This window comes from Poecilia mexicana, unplaced genomic scaffold (genome assembly GCF_051168715.1).
Source record: "Poecilia mexicana isolate PSO_F unplaced genomic scaffold, ASM5116871v1 scaffold_15, whole genome shotgun sequence".
Classification (NCBI taxonomy): domain Eukaryota; kingdom Metazoa; phylum Chordata; class Actinopteri; order Cyprinodontiformes; family Poeciliidae; genus Poecilia; species Poecilia mexicana.
In genome coordinates this window covers 17,537,315-17,558,467 of record NW_028263384.1, presented here as the reverse complement: position 1 = coordinate 17,558,467, position 21,153 = coordinate 17,537,315, and the positions used below count along the sequence as shown (strand labels likewise).

At 38.4% G+C, this 21,153-nt stretch overlaps 1 protein-coding gene across 1 annotated transcript in view; it reads left to right on the top strand.

Annotated features, from left to right (window-relative positions):
* Positions 1-1,661: 1,661 nt before the first annotated feature.
* LOC106904221 (A-type potassium channel modulatory protein KCNIP2) overlaps positions 1,662-21,153 on the top strand; it is a 50,246-nt gene continuing 30,754 nt past the window's right edge. Inside the window, exon 1 of the mRNA XM_014968438.2 lies at positions 1,662-2,027. Coding sequence (XP_014823924.1) covers positions 1,940-2,027 — 88 coding nt within the window. The 5' untranslated portion in view covers positions 1,662-1,939. The remainder of the gene's footprint in view (positions 2,028-21,153) is intronic.

The window sequence follows — 21,153 nt, the reverse complement described above, 5'->3', positions numbered from 1 at the left end:
GTATGTTTGGTAACCTCTCTGTTGGGTAATTGCCTGAAGTTTGACCTCTGTGACTCCTAAACGACAACATGACTGCTTATGGAGAGGACAAGAAGCAACAGGTGTGCATGTACATTATTTGTAAGGCTTCTTTGTGTGTTTTTGTGTGTGTTTACATCTGCCGGTCTGAGTACCAGAAAAATCCATTGGGTCTGGGGTTGCTGTGGCAACAGTAATCACTTCTAATTCGGCATCAGGGAGAAGGAGAGAGGATAAAGGTGGAGTGGCAGCATTTGAGAGGGGAGTTGTTGAGCGAAAAACAATAAAAATGTGACAGCAGGGAAAACAAGGTAAACGTGTTTGTGTGTTTTAGTGACTCTGAAAGTGTTCAAAGACTGAAAGCAGAATGATAAGGTGGAGAGGTTTTACATAAATGCCTCTCTTTCTCACTCCCATAAGATTTTAAAGCTCCCATTTTCTCTCAGTTGCCTCATAACCTGTCATCTGACACTGAGAGCTGGTATTTCCTTTTTGTCAGTGGCTTTTCATTTTCAAATCTACCACACGTCATAGTGAAGTAAATATATTCATTATATTCAGCAGGGAAAATAATTATAGGGCTTTTCAATGTTTTGTATTACTAAAGTTCCAACCATATCTGTAATCTGGTCGATTCTTTTTCCCGAAATGTTGAGAGGGTTTCCTGAGTTTACCTATAATATGGTAAAATGTTGTTCTTTCTACTTCCAAATTATGACTGCAGTGGTTCTTCTTGAAATATTCATAAATGTAGACAGACAGCTAAATAGCCAGTGGCACCATTGCAACAATAAGGTTTAGAAGTTCCTGATGGGAAGCTTTTTGAATGGCAACCAATTAGGACTAAAGCATCTGATAATCCACACTGACTGGATGCAAGATTGCTTTCTAAACGCTAACATGTTTCAGCTGTTAGCTTTCTGTGTCTATTTGCACATAATTTTCTTCATCGAGTTTATACTTTTTCCTGTCATTCCACTTTATTATACACAATTTATGGACTTAGTTGTTTTCTCTCTCTGTCTGTATTGCTTGAGTTACTGCTGAGCTCTTGTGTAAACTTCATGTAAATAAATATTAAAAATAGATATTCATAATGAAAAACAATTATTTATTCAAGTCTTATTTCTCCACTGTTTCCCTCTTTGCCTCACTTCCACCAAGATACCTGCATCTTCCTATATTTTCACTTTCATCTTTTGCTCATCCTTACAACTGGATTTTCCTCCATGTGTTATGAACATGGGTAACGAGTAAGGAGGCAGTGTGATGCAAATTAATAGGTTTGCTTTTTATTTCTTTTTAGTCTGTCACTTTACTCAGCCTCCCACCGGCTCAAATATACACACGCTGTCTCACATGCTGTCGTCTTTATGAGGCACGAGTGGAAGGAAAAATAGAAAAGAACAGCATGAAAAAGATGTGTGAAGCATGCACCAGGAAAAAAATCACCACCTGCCACTCAAGCCGGCCTCTTCGTAGTATTTGTCTCACTCACGCACACACGCAGGCACACACACGCACACACACACATACACACACCGTCTCTGTTGTGTGTGCCGGTCCGTAATTTTCCGCCACGCTCAGTTGCCATCCAATGAGAGGCCAGGAGAGGGCTTTTCAGACCGTGAGGGGGAGGAGACAGAGCGTTGCCTGCTGATTGACAGTGAGCGCCCTACAGGTGGAGAGAAGAACCGAGAGAAGGAAAGGGGGGGTGGGAGAAGACAACACTGAAAAGAAGGAGAAGGGGTGAGTGAGGAGAAGGGAGAGAAGCAGCAGCAATCAGACTTCCATACACTCACATTAACCGGTCCTTCGTTCCTCCTCTCCTACCCTGGGAGCTTGCTTCCCTGGGCAGATCGGCCGACTAACACCACCAGTGATTACCACTGTCATCACACACATCCACTGCTGCACCAAGATGAGCCAGTGCAGGAAAAGGTGCAAGAGGCAGCTCACCAAGGTGGCTCGGTATTTCTACCGCTTTCTTATGGGAACGCTCACTCAAGGTAGGCACCTAGAAAAACTTGGACTTTCCACACTGAGAGGTTTGCCAGTTTGTCCACTTCTTGATTTCAAGTGGACCACTAAAGTTAGCAGAGGTGTTTGGATCAGTTTGCTCCTGTAGCTGAGATCGTCTGCAGCCTTGTTAATAGAGGCAAACACTCTAAGCCTGTCTACATTTATCTCAAAGAGTGCGAGTGTGTGCATCTGTCTGTATGCAGTCCATCTGAGTGCTTTGTTTCATCTCCAGGCTGTGAGACTAACAAAGCTTTGACATCAAACAGCTTAAAGATGCTAGTCATTAGCTGCACTGTGTGTGTGTGTGTGGGGGGGTGTGTGTGCGTGTGTGTGTGTGTGTGTGTGTGTGTGTGTACTGGATCCTCTTTTTGTGAGCTTACAGTAGATTTTCACACTTGCTTTCCTATTATGCATATTAATTGAATCAGCTCTCTGTATGCAGAGTCAGGATCAGAAAGCTGCTGGGCTTCAATGGACTCACTCTTTCCTTCTTTCAATCTCTCTTTCGACTCCCGTCCTCCTTCACTGCTCTGTCCTTCTCTCCCCCTGCCTTCTTTTTGAAAGTATGTGGCATCCCACCTCCACTGAGGAAGTCTCAGAGGGGTAAAAAAAAAAAACAACAACAAAAAAACTGTCTTTTATCCAGCTCTCAGTGTGACTACAACTCTCACATCCTCATCCTCCTCTGCTTTTGAGCTCTAACAAGAAAACTTTATGATGCAAATCTGCAAACTGAGATTACCACAGTTAAGAAGTTGAAAGTAGATTAGAAATTTCTTTATTTTTTTTTCCAGCATCTTATTTCTTTCAATCCCAGTATGTCCACCTGAGGCTGAGTTAAGTGTCCTTGGCTGGTAAACAACTTCTGTAACATTGTACGCTGACATCTTACTGCGCAATTTTAGGCCCTTTTCTTCTTTCTTTTTTTTTTTTGTTACCTTTTCTGAGTAATATTAAGCTGCAGCCCACGTCGTCTTTAGAAAATCATAATAGCAAAACGAGGTTCTACCGAATCCCAGCAGCTAATCTTGAGGATAGCGATGAATCTGTATTTTGATGACCTTGTCAACAGATCAGTGTGCGAATGGGAACTCAACGAATATGCTGATCACCTCGACATCGGCTTTTCATCTTTTCTGCTCAAAGCTTTGGCATTTACATTTCCTCATGTTTGTGCTGTGAAAGCAGCACCTAGGCATATGTGCCCAAGTGTGACAAATTCTTGATGAAAACAGTGATAATATAAAACTAAATGGAAATAAAATCACAGTTGAGGAGGCGTTTGGATCAGCTGGTTAGGTTTGGCACACCATGTGCTCGGGCACCAAAGGTCCTGGATTCAGTTGTCCTGGGCTTGGGATTCTGTCTAGGTCCTTTGTTTCTTGCGTTTCTTCTTCTCTTCCTGCTGCCTACTGTCCACCTTCTTACAGACGGCTACTAGAGCCACACACCCGAAAATATAAAGAGGGGACATGTATGCAGTCTGCAATTGTTTTATGTTAGAGGTGTAAAAAGCTCTCAAGTCACAAGATTTTGTTGAATTAAAATGAGACCCTCTTTCTTGTCAAAGTTTGTCTGTCACAAAGCACAAGTCTTTATCAGATGAAGAAAGTGAAAGCTATTACTATGAAGGAGAATGTTTTAGCTTCAGGCTTGAAATGCATTTTGAAATACAAATGAAATAGTTTCTTAGTTGCCCTCAACTAGAACTAGACTCAACTAGAACTGCTCCCCAGGCTGTCTGACAACATCTGGTTAATAAAGTATGAAATAAGTTGGTGTGATTGCCTTTTGTATGTTCAGAGAACAGAAACAACAGATTGACCTACAATATTTAAAAGATTTAAGGACATAGCCATGTATTTTAGTGCGCAAACCTGTAACTCCGACAGAACTGAGCAGAGCTGCTCCGTCTCTTGCTTCTTCATTGTGTGTGTCCTTCAGAGACACGTGGTGCTTGCAGGGCTGTGAAATCACGGTCATTCTGCTCCAAAACTTAATACATGTGTTCCTGGTGCTGCTCATTGTTACCTTCTCCGCCCTGAGCAGCTTTGTTATTGCATCTCCACCGATCCGCTGTTGTGGTTAAAATTTTCGGAGTTTGCAAGGTCTAGAGTTTGTCTATGGAATAACCTGCTCACTCAGTTTTTAGGTAGTGGCTGACCTCATAATGTTGCTGGACCTGACCAACTGCAGCAACCCCAGATTACAGCATTGCACCCACAGTCTTAGACACTAGGCATGATGGGAGCATCACTACAGCTGCCGTTCTTCCCACCCCGCTGTGCCCATCACTAGAAGAGGGTAAATCTTGACTCATCAGATCACAGGACCTTCTTATATCGCTCTATAGTCCAAACTTTACTCTCCCTTGCAATTTGTAATTTTTTTCTCCAGTTAGTCTCACTGATTAGTGGGTTTCTCGTGGCTACACGAGAATCCCTTGAGTTCCCTTTACATTGTTTGTGTGGAAATGTTCTGACTTTTACTACTAAATAAAGTCCTGAGTTTCACTGACTTTCTTCCCAAACATAGAAGTGCTCACCGATCATATTCACTCAGGGTTTTTCCAACCACATTTCCTTCTCAAAGGCCATGGTGACCCACTCTCCTTCCAGTTTTTAATAATTCATTGGAGAGTTCTCAAAGCAATTTTAGTAGTTTCTACAAACGCCTTAGATGTCTTCTTTGCTTGATGCCAATGATTTGATGGTGCTCAGGCTCGATAGAGCCTACTACTAATAAAGGACACGTATTTTCTAAACTCAAACAGTTAGATATTATAATTTTAGTCCATGCACATTAATGTGCTAAATTCTAGATAGTAACTCTCAGCTTTCTCATAGTGGCAGGGTGTATACATGTCGGACTTAAATTTACTCCAGTGTAGGTTACAGCGGAGGTTTTTAAATAAAAAAGTGTGTTATTGATAATTAAAAAAGGACAATTGTTACAGTGCCAGTAATAACAGTTGTGGATTACTTTGAGTAGGTCACTAACTCTTTTTTTTAAACTGGTCTCTATAATAACTGTTTTTAATATTTGTTTTTTCTGATGTTACTTCATGTGTCGCCATGATGGCCAGACGGCTTTTTGGTACTTTTTGTGATCATGTTGCATAAAAGTTTTTTTCATTATTTTATTTTTTTTATCAAGAACATTTTCAATTTTTAATTTTTTTTTTTTTTTTACATTAATACCTCCTTAGATTAAGACAAACAAAAAGATTTCAGTTTATTTCAAATATTCGCCTGGATTATTTTACACAGATTGCAGATTTTCAAAGATGCTTGTGATTTGTAAAATCTTGTTTATATGAAGACAAAAAAAAAGTTCAAAATATCCTTAAAATCTTGCCTAGTCTCATCTGTGTGAACATTGTTGTGATTATTTCATGTCATGAGTTTTATATATGGTCACTTTCTCAATGAGTATACATTCAACATACATTCATTTTATGCAGATAAGGTCTTGATGCCAAAAATTGAAAATATTTACATACAACCTCCTTCCAATTCACTGATTAAGCTTCCATTTGTTATCCGATAATTCTGAGAGAAATTGTCAGAATTTTAAGATAACCTGTCATCTAAAAACGTATCTCTTCAAAATATTTTGCACACATTGCTGCTGCATCATTATGCAGATGTATTCACTCAAAGCTAGATTTTTAAAATAAAAACTCAGGGGACAAAAAAGTTACAATTCTGGGCTGAAACCACTCGAGAGAGTATAGTCGCATTCAGATGAGTCTCTGTTAAACTCTTAGACATGTGCATAAGAAAGTTGGAGAAAATAACTTCTCTAACTTTCTTCTATAAGTAGAGTTTTCTTATAGAAGGTTTGGATAGGGACTATAATAAAGGTCTATCACAAATGCAGCAATATCAGGCCTTTAGTTTAGCAGCTAACTGTTTAACCATCTATTAGGGCCATAACAGCACACAGTCACGGTTCAGTAAGGTTAAGGTATCTTGCCTTCATAAGAAAAAATACCACTCAAACCAGAGACAAACACCTTCTTCGCCATTAGAAGGCTCACACAGAGTGCACTATGTACAATAAATGTAATTTATGCACATTAAGCTTCACTTTAAGATGAAAAATCCAGTTTGAACTAAACATGGCACTGCAGACATTACTTTTATTGAAACTGTAAGACAACAAATAATTGCTCCCTTAGTAGATAAAAGATTCAACTCTTACCTCTCGCCTGGCTCTCCTTGTAATATTTATATAGTGTGTAGTAGGATTGTTAAATCCCTGGTGGCCTACATAACAGCATTATTAGACTATCGTGTCGCAAAGCGCAAGAATATATGATGCAATGGATTGCCATACCTGTCACTCACTCGGCACTTGTACCACCGGAAGTTGGAAACCTTTGCAGTCTGCTGATTAAAAATGAGCTTAATGCCTGCAATGATTACAAGCCATTCCTGTATTGGTATTATCATGGGGAGTTTTGGATAAAGAACTAAATCTACTCATTATCTGCTGTTTCTCTTCATTCAGAAATAAAAACACATGAAAAAACACATTGCATATGTTTGGATGTTGCCGTGGCACATTATTGGATCTTTAATAGTTCCAACAATTGAACTATTAAAGATCCTGTGGGGGTCTTTACTATTAAAGTGTGGGGAGATAAGATTAAAAAGAGTACTGCCTCTTTATTTTCAATTCACCAATTTACTGTGATTGTTTGTAACTTTGACAAACAAATCTTTCAAACCTAAGTCTTCGTCTTCCTATCTGTCTAATGACAACTGTTGCTAAAACCTGCCTAACATAAACAATCCTAAAATTAAAAATGTAAATGTCTAAATCTTAAAAGTATATTTTATTTTCGACAAATTGATTTAAAAAAACACTTCTTTAGGACGCATTCCTAAATGTTGCTGTCTATGCTGCCCTTCCAACCATTTTCTGAGTGAGTTGCAAGATACACCCTGAACAAAACCATTAGAGAAACCCAGGAGATAAATCCTCCAGTTTGTGTGCAGTAATATCTAAAGTAAATTCCAAGCACCGGTTAACTTGGCAATTGCTTCAGTGCAAAAGCATTTATTTTACACACAGACTTCAAAAGCATTTATGCTCTTGCAACTGAAGGCGGAACAAGAGACGCAAGAGAAAACCCAATACAAATTCTTTATAGAGCGGCCCCCTGTTGAGAGTCAAACTCATGACCTTCTTGCTTTAATGCACCAAGTCTAACCCACGAGAGGCGCCGCGCAGCTTACGATATTTCCTAATGAAACTGTTTTTCAAAAATATATAAAAAGGACAAATGTTTGTTTTCTTGTAATGAGAAGAAATCAACTGAACCATTCTTAGCTTAGGGTAATTTGCCATTTGTTGCTCGTTAAGATGTATGGCGTGCTGGAAAAAGTGCTATAATAAAATCTGACATCTGGTGGGTGTTTTACACATAGACTCAGACAGTCTGACACACACACACACACAGACACACACACTTTATCACAAATGCAACTGGAGTTAGTCATTACGCTTGCTAAACAAACTACTCGCTCTTTAAACAGCTAACCAGCTACCGCTGTCACAAAACCCATTTAATCCCATCCATGAAGTATTTATTAAAAAACACAGTGTGTATGCACATACGCATCCTTAAGTTTACCCAGAATGGAGTTACCATGACTACTGGCTCCTGCGTGTCTGTTCCAATGGGAGACGGAGAGAAGAGGAGAAAGAGAGAGATGTCTGCTTCAGTACAGCAGGAGCCAGGGAGGGCTGAACTGTATAATGGCTCTGCTACATAGGGATTTCATCAAGGCCATTCAGAGTTTGGTATTTGAGAATTGTGGCATTTTTGGCCGTACAGAAGTGCTGAAGGACGTGCCATTTAAGTCCAGCCCGGAGAGACAGAATACACATTGTAGTCAAAAGGTGTGTGATTGTAACAGAAGTTTAAACTGTGCAAAAAAAAAAGAAAACATGACATTATGAAACTCCCCTGTCAGTTAATAGGTTTTGTCACGTTTCCTCACTATATAAAGTTAGTCCAACGTGTCTGAAAAACTCCCTGATTTTCCAATTATCCATTTTTCTCTTGGCTGATGGAGCACATGATATTTACACCTGTCTTTAATTAGTACTTGCAAATATTTGTCTTCCCCGCAAAAATACCTAAGGTCAGGAATCTAATCTTGTGTAGCTAATGTTGTGTATGTTTGCATTATTGATCACAATCAAATATAATTACCTGGCTTTGTTTCATCCCACTTTGCCTACTAATTAGTTTGATTCATTAGTCTCCATCAGGGTAATACAGCCCAGCCAATCTGTGCATGTGTGTATGTGTGTTTTTCTTCTCCTCATCTGCCCTAAAGCACTGTTTATGTTGCACACTAGAGGGACAAGCTCTGTTTAGTGTAATTAGGGATGTTCTGAATCCTACTTAACTCCTTTCTCCTTCCCCACACACAACTATAGAACGTGCAACATCTTACACAAATATGCTGTACAAACATACCACCTCTTAGGGTATCATCACAGTGTGAGCCTTTTAGCTGAGTTCTTACCTAAGATAAACAGTCTGAACATCCAGAGCAAGTGCCTCTTTTTTCCCCCGCAGGATCTTTGGTCTTTGTCACAACTCCCCACTGATTATTATTAGTTTCTCATGCAATGTAATGATTAGGAAGCAGTTTCAGGTTAAAAGATGTAATGAATAAAATCTGAAAAATGTATACCAACAAAAAAATAAGTGAGTAAATACGCAGTCCAAAGTGAACACACCCTTATAACAAAGCTAAGTTTTTGCACCACATAAAATGTAATAATGTTTATTTTTTTCCACCTTTATTGTGACATATGGCTTGTAAAATATGTATAATATATATAATCTAAAATATATAAATAATTGTAAAAGAGACTCTATGACGTGTTGTGAAAATTAACACTGTCTTCATGAATTTAACCATTCATCCCAGCTGTCAGTTTTAGGAGTAGTGCACAGCTAATCAGAACCAACAAACACAATAGGACTGCATTGTATTTGACATTGTATTTTTATTTTATTTTATTACCTAATCTAGTGTTTCTAACATGAGTGTTTCACAAGGACTTCAGAGAAGACGTATAAGGTGAAGAATTAATGACATTCTTCTTTAGAGAAGGAATCATTTGTTGGAAGAGCTCAGATTTCTGTTATGAAACTGGATTTCAGTGTTCACGTAAATCTGTTTTTTAGCTTTTAATTAGCAAATACCTGATTACTGTGTTATTGTGTAGCTACACCTCTCTGTTGCGGTTGTAGTTCAACACCTTTGAACTACAAAGGTGTAGTTTGAACTTAAATGTGTGTAAATTTAAGTGTAAATTTACAGATCGACTCAGGTAGACAGAAACACACACACATTTCTTCAGATCCTATTTTTTTTTTTTTTTTCAGCTTCATACTTTGAAGTTGATTTTCTTTGCAGCTCACTTGTGACTCTGACCAAAGAGATTTTGTTATCAGGCCTTTCATTTATGAATAAAATATAGTCTGAGCCACAGTCTTTCCATAGAGATGTGGAGCTTTATGTGCTTCGTGTATGCGTGCGTGCGTGTGCGTCTGTGTGCGTGTGTGAGTGTGTGCATAGAAAAAGATAATATTTGTGTATGTGTGTATCTGACGTGCCGCCTTTTTTGCCCATTTGTGACAGGAAAACTCTCCAGGACTGTCACCATTAGTCAGAGAGGAATCCATTTGCTTGCATTTGTGCCTAGTTGGTGTCACAAGGGCACTTTGCATGCAGGGCGATGCTAAAAGATGAGGAAAAATTATGCAATTTCTGTGGTTCTGTACAAGATTTCAAATCCTTTCTTTATGTCTTCATATCAAAGGATATTTACAGATACAAAGTATCTGTAAAACATAAAAAGGTAAATTACTTCACTTGCATGAGCTTGATTGACAGCTCCAAGACCTTCTTGGCTCTTATTGGTTATTTCTGACCAAGTGGTGCATTTCTACAGATGGTTGTGAGATCGCAGGAAGAAGGGTGAGGAGCTTAATTTTTTTTCACAGATTGCATCTCATGTTATACTGTCATGATATGGCAACAGTTTTAACAAATATAAAAAACATATTTTTATGAAAGTTACATACTGCAGTTGTAAGGCAACCTGGGCTTCCTGAACACCTCATTTGAGCCACAGGCTGATCCCATGTCACGCTGAATTTCTGCAGTAAGTCATGCAAATAGAGCTCTGACCTCGGCACACGAATATATTATTTAGTAGTTCAAAATGTATTTCTTGATTTTTTTTGTATATAATGCTACTTTTTTCTGAGAAGCTCTTAAAACTACTTTGTCTCCCAGCTATAATCATGAAAGTAATAGAAATAAGCACCTGAAATATCACTCTGTGTAATCCTTTTGAAATGAATTTACTGAAATAAATTTACTTCTATATGACATCATAATTTATTAAGCTGCACCTCTTTATATCCCCTGAATGCATCTCTACTAGACTTTATTCGATTTTGTCTTGATGCTACTTTAGAGAAAATGTTTTTGTTTTTTGTTTTTTTAAATAAAATTCAGCTTTAAGCAAAACACCTAAAACATAGACTCCCAGTGGTTGTTCTGGAAGAGCTTGCAGGGAGTTTGGTTTGGATCCACATCCGTTGCTGTATTTGCATGCAAACGCAGTTGTAAGTCATAACACAGTGTGTGGTAATGGCACTCACAGTGTGAAGGAATTGTTCATTACCATAAGGATAACTTATTCCAGCTTATATGCTTTACAGTGGGGGAGAGGAGGAGACACTGTGCCCGGCTGGGCTGGATGTTCTCTCATATCAGTGCATAATGGGCAATATGAAAACTCGGCAGGAAGCAGCGCTTAAGCTCTGTGTTTTGGTAACTTTCTCAGCAAAGTAGAAGACATATTCTTATCCATTTAACAGATTTCGTTCTGCTTCATTAAAGATTATTGTTCGACTATGTGCAAACAAAGTTGTGGCAGCTCTTTTTCCTTTCAATTTTGTGATAAAAAAAGAAGGATCGACAAAAACAAGGAACAGCCAGACGAGGGACAAGCCGAGCGTGCACAGGGATGTGGTTTTATCACATCTGAGCGCACGCTTGTTTTTGTCGCCAGACACGTGAAGATTCTCACCTGAATTATCTGTTTCTGTCTGCTACTGACACCTCCTGCGTTGCACGTTCACAATAAGGATTAAAAGAAGGTGGCCTAAAAATAAACGCCTTCCAGAAGGTCAAAGCATGTAGAAAAAAAAATTCCTCTTTGAAGCTTTGCATTTAAAAATAACACCTCTGTTTTGAAATGTGCTGCCAATTTTACACGCAAGCAGCGGCATTTCAGATCAGGTTATTAAAGGAAAAGCGACAGTTGGTTAGTAGATATTTGTGCTCTCTGTGTATGCTGGATAATCCCTGTGTGTATCTGTTGCTTGCTTTCTTATCCTTTGTTTTCCCTGGCACCATTTGCATCGTTTTACCCTAATCTGTTCCATGCTGTTCACATTTCACTTTGTCCCAGGCTGATTAAGTCATTGCTTTCACTTGCGCTGCCTGTCAGGTCTTTAACCCCCCCTTACATCATTGTGCTGTCTGCAGGTTCTCGTCCTCGTAATCAAAATGATTTATAGGTGGCTACAGGCTTCTCTCCCTTGAGAACATCCCCCGATCCTCTTTCGAGTAAAGTCGAGGGTAATACAAGAAACGAGAAAACTTATGCTAATAAATTAGGCTTTTTATTGGGTTGGGTTGCATTGTGGCAGAAATATCTGACTGTCAAGCTCTTGATAGAAGAATAGTCATCTGTTGATCTTCAGCTGCTAGAGGGCGACTTCGCTGAGCCAGCCTAGATTCCAGGTGGAAGTCATGACCTTCCCCTCTGTCCTACTAGCTTTTCGGGCCGCACCTCCGTAACAGCGCTGCGAAAACTCTCTCAGCGTGTGTCATCTCTTACAGGCCGACTCCTTGAACTGCTTTCAACCTTCTCCCCCTTTGTCTCCCTCCCACCTCTGTTCCCTCGACGAGAAATGCGTGAAACATTACCATCATCCATCATGTGTATACACACCCCTCACTAGTGCTAAAAATAAACCCCTATTAGTAGCAGTTGGCGTGTGCGCGCGTGCGTCTGTGTGTGTAAGTAGAGAGGACAGAGAAAAATAATAAAATACAATCTGCATAAAAGTAGAGAAAAATCTGCAACATAAAGCATGGCTCTATGGCAACTGATAAGATTTGAATGAGACCTTGACTCTTGCTATACATTATTTGGCTTGATGGTCTGCTGAAGACCTAAATCAGAGCTTTAAGGAGGATGTTTTAAAGCCATCTTGACTTTTAGTGGAAGTCTGAACGTTCAGAGGGCAGCAGTAAAAGCGAAGGATTAAAACCATTCAGGATGGTAGCATAATTATTGCTGGTTGTGCTCCATTAACCGATATGTCCTTCAGACATGTTCTAACCACTGTCTCTCACATAGTGATATTACTTTAACTTGCATTCAAAGCTAAGCTATATTTAAATAGGGAGGGCATTAGAGTTTTTTTTTACAGCTTTATTTCATTTTCTAATGTTTTTCACTCATCAAAAACACACCTGGATCGTTGCTTTGATTCTTTCATGCATGTTTGGGAAATCCTTAAATCTCCCGTAGCAACCATTCAGGGGTGCCTAATCTCTTGGTGGAACCGCTCGCTGCCTTTTCGATGCAGCTCCTCCTCAGAGCTGCAGCTTCCAGCTGAGCTTCCGCCTCACAGAGAACTCCTCCACCCCGGCGCTCATTCAGCTCCATCAGACTAGTGGCAGCAGTAATTAGCCAACACCTGGTGGAACTTTGCACCTGCTGAGCTTGTCATGCAAAGTGAATCTCAGTTCAAGGTACAACTTACTGGAGGAGCAATGTTGTAATGACATACTGAAGGCGGAGTGTGGGAAAAAGCAAAAGCGATTAAAGAGACAGAAGCCCAATTTCAAGGCATTAAATTGCAAAGTAATATTTCTTTTGAGCTACGTTTGATATATACAGAACTGTTATAGCAACTGATGGTAACATAGTTACTTTACTGTGCTGTAAAATGGCACCATGTGCCTGGGAAATGCATAGTCCCGCCACTTTAAAACATGGGGTTGTTGAGCAGAACATATCTCAACCTGACTGATGAATGAGGAACATTTGTAAAAACTCACAATGGGTCTTTGTCACTGAAAGCAGCAAGGACCTAATGTGCTAGCTGTGAATCTTGCTGCGAGCTGTGAAGCAGAAGAGTGTGATCACGGTTCAGTTTTGGTTTAGCTGGTCATGTGAAAGTTTTCTCTGTGAAACAACAGGAAAATGTGTAATTGAGCCTTTTCAGGCTCAGGAGGTTTGCATTGAGATTTTGTTGTGTACATTGAAGAGGTATAGTTTCAAACATTGATTGTAAATACAGTGTCTGTGTCTCTGTCCATGGTGCTGAAATACAACATCACTTATAAATCATTTATGCCAGATAGTATTTACTGATATTGTTCACATCAGTTGTGTTAATGATATAAATTTCAGTATAAAAATATTATTATTGTTTTGTTGGGAATAAACAAAATGTTTACACTCTCCACTGTGCAGTGAAACAAATAATTGTTTAAGTGTAAAGTCTAATTCAAAACAAAAATGTATTTCTATCCAGTAAAAATCAAACTGAAACCAAACTGTTTTTAAATTAATTTTCTCACAGGTTTACTTGGTTTCAGTTTACTTGTACAGGTTATTAATGTCACATTGAAGGTGATTTTTTTTAACTGATTTGTTCTATTGTTCCTTTTTATGTGACAAGAACCTTTGTAGGACATTTTAAGATGATAGTTTAAAATACTAATAAAATGCATTACATTTTGATGCTGAAACATAATGCAATGTATTATTAAAGGAGTATTATTATTTTTGTGAGTTACCATGTACCTCCTGTATGATCTGCATCCACACTGTTAATTTTTTTTTTTTTTTTTTTTTAAGATCTTGAAGCATCTTCTTGCTTTACTCACTTCCTGCCATCTTCTCCTTTTGTTTGTGACAACACATTAATCACAAACAGTTTCAAAGGTTTTAAAACAAACAGCTTATAATGTGACTTTGGTTTTAAGATTTTTGATAAGAGATCAGTATAATCAAGCTTTGACAACATGTGTTGTCAAATGTCAGTTTAGCTTTTACAGGAACTTTTAAGACACTTCTAAGAGAACTGTGAAGAAGAAAAACTCAACAAACACCATGAAGATATCGGGTCATCTCTTTTTAAAACCATATAATAAAACAAAGAAAGCAAATATTACAGTGTGATGAATCATCAGTTGATTATTGTGATTTCTGCAGCATTGCTCTATGTATATTTTGACTGATCAGCAACCCTGGTGTGAAAATGTTCAAACATTGTAGCGTATTGTGTGCATCAGACCGAACATGCTCGTTTCCACACAAGCCTGTCTTCATAAAAAGCTCTGGATTCAAAGTTCAGAATATTCAATTTAAACCTTAATGACTCCTTTCCAATTTTTCAGTTTTCAGGGTGGAAATTTTTAGTAGCATTTTGATAAATAATTAATTTTCTAATCATCTTTCTCCAGCCAGCCCCTTCGTCATTGAAGGCTAACTTACTCAAGGGAAGTGTATCTTCCACCCTTTCGTTGACAAGCCTCCCTGGCAGGTGGATAAATCTGCAGCTAACTATAGTTTTTCAGAGCAATGGATAAATCTAAGCTAACTGAAGCTATTGAGCACCACAGGAATCTTTCAGCTACTCTCTCACTGTTGTTTGAACAATGTGTGTATGCCTGTTTCTTGCATCTTAAGGTCTGATTGCATGCTGATTTGCAGATGGCAGGAGGAGCACCTGAAAGTAGAGCTGTCAAAGCCTTTTAATGATCTGTTTTGTTAAAAAAAAAATTTATATAAATGTATTTTTAACATTTGCAATATTACAGCTTTAAGGCATTGTTTTATGTGCAGAATCCACCCTGTGGGTTATTAAAAGAGAACGATGGATAGGAGGACCGATAAATGCCTACATAAATATGCCAATGCTTGTACAATATTACATAGTTGCATAAAAAATGCAAAGCATTATTTTTTTTTTTGTCATTTGTCACAAATAATGACTTCTAATTTTGTGTCTGAGGTTTCCTTTCTGATGGTGAAATTAAATTTCTTTGGCTATTTCTTCAGTGAGACCTGGAGAGGATGTGAGAGATTCTGTAGGAATTATTATTGCGTGATTGTGAGTTTTTTTTCTTTCCTAGCAAAACATGGCATGGCTGTTTGCATTCAAAACCAAACTGACTGAAGGCCTTGACAAACAGGAAACGTTTTGATCTTTCTGTAAAGGTGTGTTATGTGTAAATTGGAATTAATTAGGTCTAAATTCAAATTAAACTTTAACACCCCTGACTGGCGTGCAATTCTTCAAGGCAAGTTGAGAAATTGTCATCAAGGATGATAAAAATCTTGATTTACACTATTCCATGGGAGAATTCAACTGCGTAGGCAACGTTTGACCGAATGAGGTCAACAGCAAGACAGTTTTAGGCAAAATAATACAATGACTTTGAGGTTGGTCACACTTGAAGCAGCCTTCAAGTGTGACCATTTTTTAAAAATATTTTAAACTCTGCAGAATGAACATTGCAACTTGTAAAACATACAACAAATATGCTACAAAAGCATTGTTACAAAGTTCTCCAATGACCATAAATGCTGTAGCGATGACCACAGAATTTCCTAATCTCATGCAATGCTATGCAGACGTTCTCTCTATACTAATGAAGATTCCTTAAACTCGGCATGTTAAATACCTGGAGAAGCTCCAACAGCAGGATGATCTATTTCCTGATCCATTCAGTTGTTCATTTGTTTCTTGCAACACTTTTGATTTGTCTTTCTTTCACTCCATTTATGGCTTAGTTTATGTGCTAGTGTCAGCACAGGCATACTTATACATTAAAAACATTGTGATATCTCTTAGTTTTATGGCACATTTTTTATGTCAGAAAAATCAATTGAAAAGCTCTTTAAAGCTGGACTTTCAACTTCAAAACCTTTTATCTTTAGGACATCATTAAAGCAAGAATAAAAACCATGAAATCCAAAAACTTGTTTCAGTGCTTTTTCTGTCTGTCAATCCGTGTCTTTGACCGCAGTGGACAAATACAAAGGGTGCCCATCAGTTCGATCCACCTGGGATGTCGGTGATTAGAGGCATTAAAAGTCTGTCGGGTTCCCGCTGGGACTGAGCTGTCACATCCTGTTGGCCACCCTGGTGTGAGGAGGGCAGATCCTGGGCAGGAACAACCTTGAGAAACAGTTCGCTGACCTCTAGTCAGCATCAGAGAGACAGCGAGAGAGAGAGTCAGGAGAAGTGGAAATAAAGGAAGACAGAATAGGGTAGATCATGACAATATGAGTGTGAGTAATGTGTGAAGTTGAGCAGAATGAAGTGAAACCAGGGAGAAGCCGAGCGAAGCAACAGAACTAAGTAACAAGAGCATGCTGTGGTTGTGCAACATGCAAAACACAGGAAAACCCAATAATTTTTATCAAGAAAAACTGAATATTTATTTGCAATGTTAAAAAAGTAAATGGATAAATATCTGTCTTAAAGAAAGACTCCATTACCACCGCAACTCTCGCAGCTGTTTCGCAGACTGATGTCACTTTTCTCTTCCTGTGAATGTCTCACTTGCTCGTCATTTTCCCGAGCAGCAGCTGTCTGTCACTTATTCCACTCTGCATCAGTTTGATGTCAGTCAGCCGTGTTCAGCTCAAACACTTATATACTTATGATTGCGGGCTGGATTTTTCTTTTTCTGTCTGATCATGTGAAAACTCATGCCTGTATGTCACAGCTTTGAATGAGTCCTGCAGTCAGTGAAACGGGATAGAAAAAGGCAAACATACCCGATCAGATAAAACTGAATTTCAAGAAATTTGATTTAACCGTTTCCGTATAGACAAAATAACAGATGAAAGGAACAGGGAACTTTAATTTGTAAAGGTACAAAGAATAATCTTCATATCTGCTGCTTTGAGGTAGATGATGGGTGTTGGTCGAAGAGTTTCTATAGTTTGTCAGTCATGTTACCATGATGCTGCAAGTTTAACTTTTGTTCATGTTTGAGTTTGGATCATTTTCAAATACTTTTCTACAAATAATATCCAATTGTCCTAATAGCTGTCTTTAGGGGCTGAGCCCAGCCAATTAAACTTGACCCCCACTCTCAGATTTTACCCAACCTGCTTTGAGACACATTTAATGGTGGTGATGTTCTGCTGCTTTTCTGATCGCTGCTTCCTCTGCCTGGCCTGTCAATTTAGGGTGCAGTTGTAACATCCTCGTTCCATTTTCAGATGTTGAATTTAACATTTAGTAGGGCTATAAAACGAAATTACAACTTTTGAGTGTCTCACAGAGCACTAACTCTGCATTAAACTTCTCCCAGAAGTTGAAAAGTTTCTTTTCTTTTTGCAGGGTGTGTTACTTTCCTATGTATTTAAACCTTCAAGAAGTTCAAATCTGTTTTGTCCGTAGAACAGCATCTGAGTATTCATCTATAAAGACTTACCATGAGTTATCCAACTGAAAAACCTCTGCTTTAAGAGAAATCCTTTAGGCATGAATAGATCATGCAAAAGCTGTCTAATTATGCAGCATGTTTACCTAATAAACTGAAAGACAGTAGGAATGTACAGATACATTCAATAATCTAGAATATTAATGAAGGGTTCATATATTCCAATACCTCAGCTCATAAGTAAAAGACATATAGATGAATTCCACACAGGCTGATGTTTTAAAGCTGATGATAATGGTGATTTCTTTCTTACAGTTAATGAAAACATTGCATTTAAGATTAAAATATCCTATCAGACCAATAAAAAATATTGCTAATGCAGATGGTCTAATGAAAAAATATGTTTAATACCCACTTAGAGGTTGTTAATTTTAAAAGCAAGTTTTAATCTGACAAATAAGCCTCTTTGGAGCTTATATTCTAATTCATTAAATGTGACTGTAAATGTTTTGGCACAAAGACGACAGGAAATAATAGTGACGCTGTTTTACAAGTTCAACATGAGTCATTTCTCGCAGCTTATTTGTCCTTTGTGATTTTAATGTCCTTGCTGACAGACAAACACATTTAAATCATACCATAAACTATATCCACATGAATAATCTGTTAATCTCACATTTTTGTTCTACAATCCCCTGGAAAGCCTGCCTGGGCAAACAAATATTTGATGTGCATCAAAACTTTACATTTTTATTCCTGACAACAACAACAAAAAAGTAAATCATTGCATCTTTGCTTTATTTTATACTCATTTCATTCTCATTTATTTAAACGCCACGCTTGTTACTGTCCTCCTTCTCCCCGTCTCACCGTCTGCTCCTCCCCGCTTCCTTTTCCAGGCAGGCACCTCGGTGTTGCTTCACACCCTCCTCTCAGTCGTGCTGCTGCGCTCAGCCTGTTCCTGCTCTCTTTTCTCCTGCTGTCCCACTGTTTTGTCTGCTTGTCTGTCTGCCAGTCTGCATGATGTCAGTTTGATTCCATCTCCATTTCCACAGATCCAAGCCTTTTGTGTGCCTTCATGTGCCAGTACACTCGCGCACACACACGCACACACACACACAAGCACACTCTCGTATGGGTATGTGTGATCTCATCAGTTCCCACCTCCGGTTCTCCAAATCTGATTCCTCTCAGGGTTATTTATAGCTGTAAGGCCCTCTACACTCCGTGTAACGCGTCATGACCTGTGTTACTGCCTGGCTTTTGTGAGGGGGTGAAAAAAAAAAAAAAAAGAGAGTGTACATGACACTTAAAAGCAGTTTTTTTCAGGTGTGAGCGTCCGTCTGTGTCCTGTCAGCAGTAGATTTTCAGGAATCACAGGAAACATTTGCTCTCCTGCCATTTTTTTGAGGCTCTTTAGTGGAGGTCTGCTTTTAAAAGCTTTTTTAAAAATTATTTTTCTGGAGGATCTCGTACTGTAGCACTTTATGTGTAGATGGTGTTTCAATCTAATAAGATCTAATAAGAACCTCACTCACATAAATAAATTAATATCCACAAAAGTCTGGATGCCACAGTTGTAGAAGCGACTAACCTGTAAAATGAATCATAGTCAAAGTCCTGTGATGTTTCCCTTTCTTCTTCTCATTCCCTTTTTACTATTAAATGTGATCTGCATCAGAAAATTGAGTCCACGCCTTCATGAGCTTTTAGAGTACTCAGCTTTATTTTGCATATTGATATTGTCTCAAATGTTCACAATGATTTTTCAACTGAATACTAAAGACGAATCAATCAACCAGAGTTTTGCATAGAGCACGTTTTGTACACTCAAATGTAACACAACTGCCTTTACAGAAATAAAGATGAGAAAAAAAAAACCTCCAAAATGATTCAAAACCCAAAAGGATACAGGGGAGAAACTTTGTTGTCTGATATTCAGCCTTATTGCTAGGTGTTGATGTCATCTTGGGGTCAAGTTTTTTTCTTTCGCCAGTTTATTAAACAAACCAAAGGTGAGGTATGAGCAAAAACCAAAAGTTCAAAAGTACAAAATAGTGACAGAGGGAAACAAGCAGCTCTCACTGGTCTAATTCTCTGTTGCAGCACCCTGAATGAGCAGCCAAAATACATCTGCAGTTTGCACCCAGAATAGGTTTTCTACAGTTTTTCTGTTTTGTTTTTTTTTTTTTAAGTTGGCATCAGTTGAGCATCTTCTAATTCCATTAAGTAATAATACACTGCACATTTACTCTCTTTATCTGATTCCTTTAAGGGCATGAAGAAAGAGCCACTGCACCTACAAATTAGGTTAAAAATTAGGTATTTTTAACTTGCTGATAGCAAGCAACATAAAGCTATCCATACAATAAGAAAACTAGAAAAGTGACAATGAGAATTCATATTTGTTCAGATAAGGTTGAAAAAAGTAAAATATTCTAAATAAACAAAAAAATCTTTATCTTTCTTTTACAACAGGGGGCTAGCTCTGAAGAGGATTTTAATATTTATTATTTGGGCGAGAACTCCTTTAAAAGATAACCCCACAGTGTGTGCATGGTTTGTTTGTATCTCTGCAGAATACTAATGAGCAGCAAAGCCTGCACAGCCATAATAATGGAGTTTGTCATGTTCTCAGTGCATGGCAGTGCTGAAACTTGACTACATACATGGATCAATATGTTAACCATGACATTCAGTAGAAGTTCATGTTGTCTCTATAGCATGAAAACATGTTAGGAGTTTGTCGTCATGTGCCTCCATGGCTTGAGGATTGATTCTGTATGTTGTGTCCATGGCGATGCAATCAGCCTGCCTCTGGTGATTTCAGTTTTTCTTGCTCTCTTTGGTGACAACTGACAGATTTAATCACAATACACCAATTGACCAAATCTTGTCCTCTCGTTTGCTTTCCTCATCCACTCCCTCCGCTGTTATTGATGAAATCTTTCTTTCTGATGTGCACAACTTCTTCAGCGTGAGAAATGAGTTCTGCGAATGGTTGAAATTCTTTTTCCTTCTAATGCATATTTATCAGAGCTGTGCTTCCCTCTGTGTCTTTGCAGCATGTGTAGCATAGGTTGATTTGTCCTCTGCTACAGGTTGGATCACTTTATGCTTTTTGATTTGCTGCTGATTCAGCACCACGTCATGTCCAACGTCCATGTTGTCATTGCCCTGTTCTTCACTGGGCCATTCAATTGGATGCTGCTGCATGGAGTAGGAGTGTGGCATTGATTGGTGTGAGGAGACTGAAGGGGTTCTTCATGGAGTAATTGGGAGCCTGTATTTTGTCTTCATTATAAATTAGGATAAGCATTCTGCTTTAACTCTTAAACACTAATTATTTAAAATCAATAAACTCATAGAGCCCCGACTATTGTCTCTTCAACACACTGCTTTTCTACATTTTCTGGTGAAGTGACAGAGCTACAGATCTTTTTCAAAACTGCTGCATTCTTTTATCACCTTAGTTAATGTGTAAATCATATTTGAAGGAATTCTCAAATAAACCTCGAATGTGCCTCTCTGTATGTCTGTGTGTCTGCGAGTACGATAACAGTAAGTGTGTGTG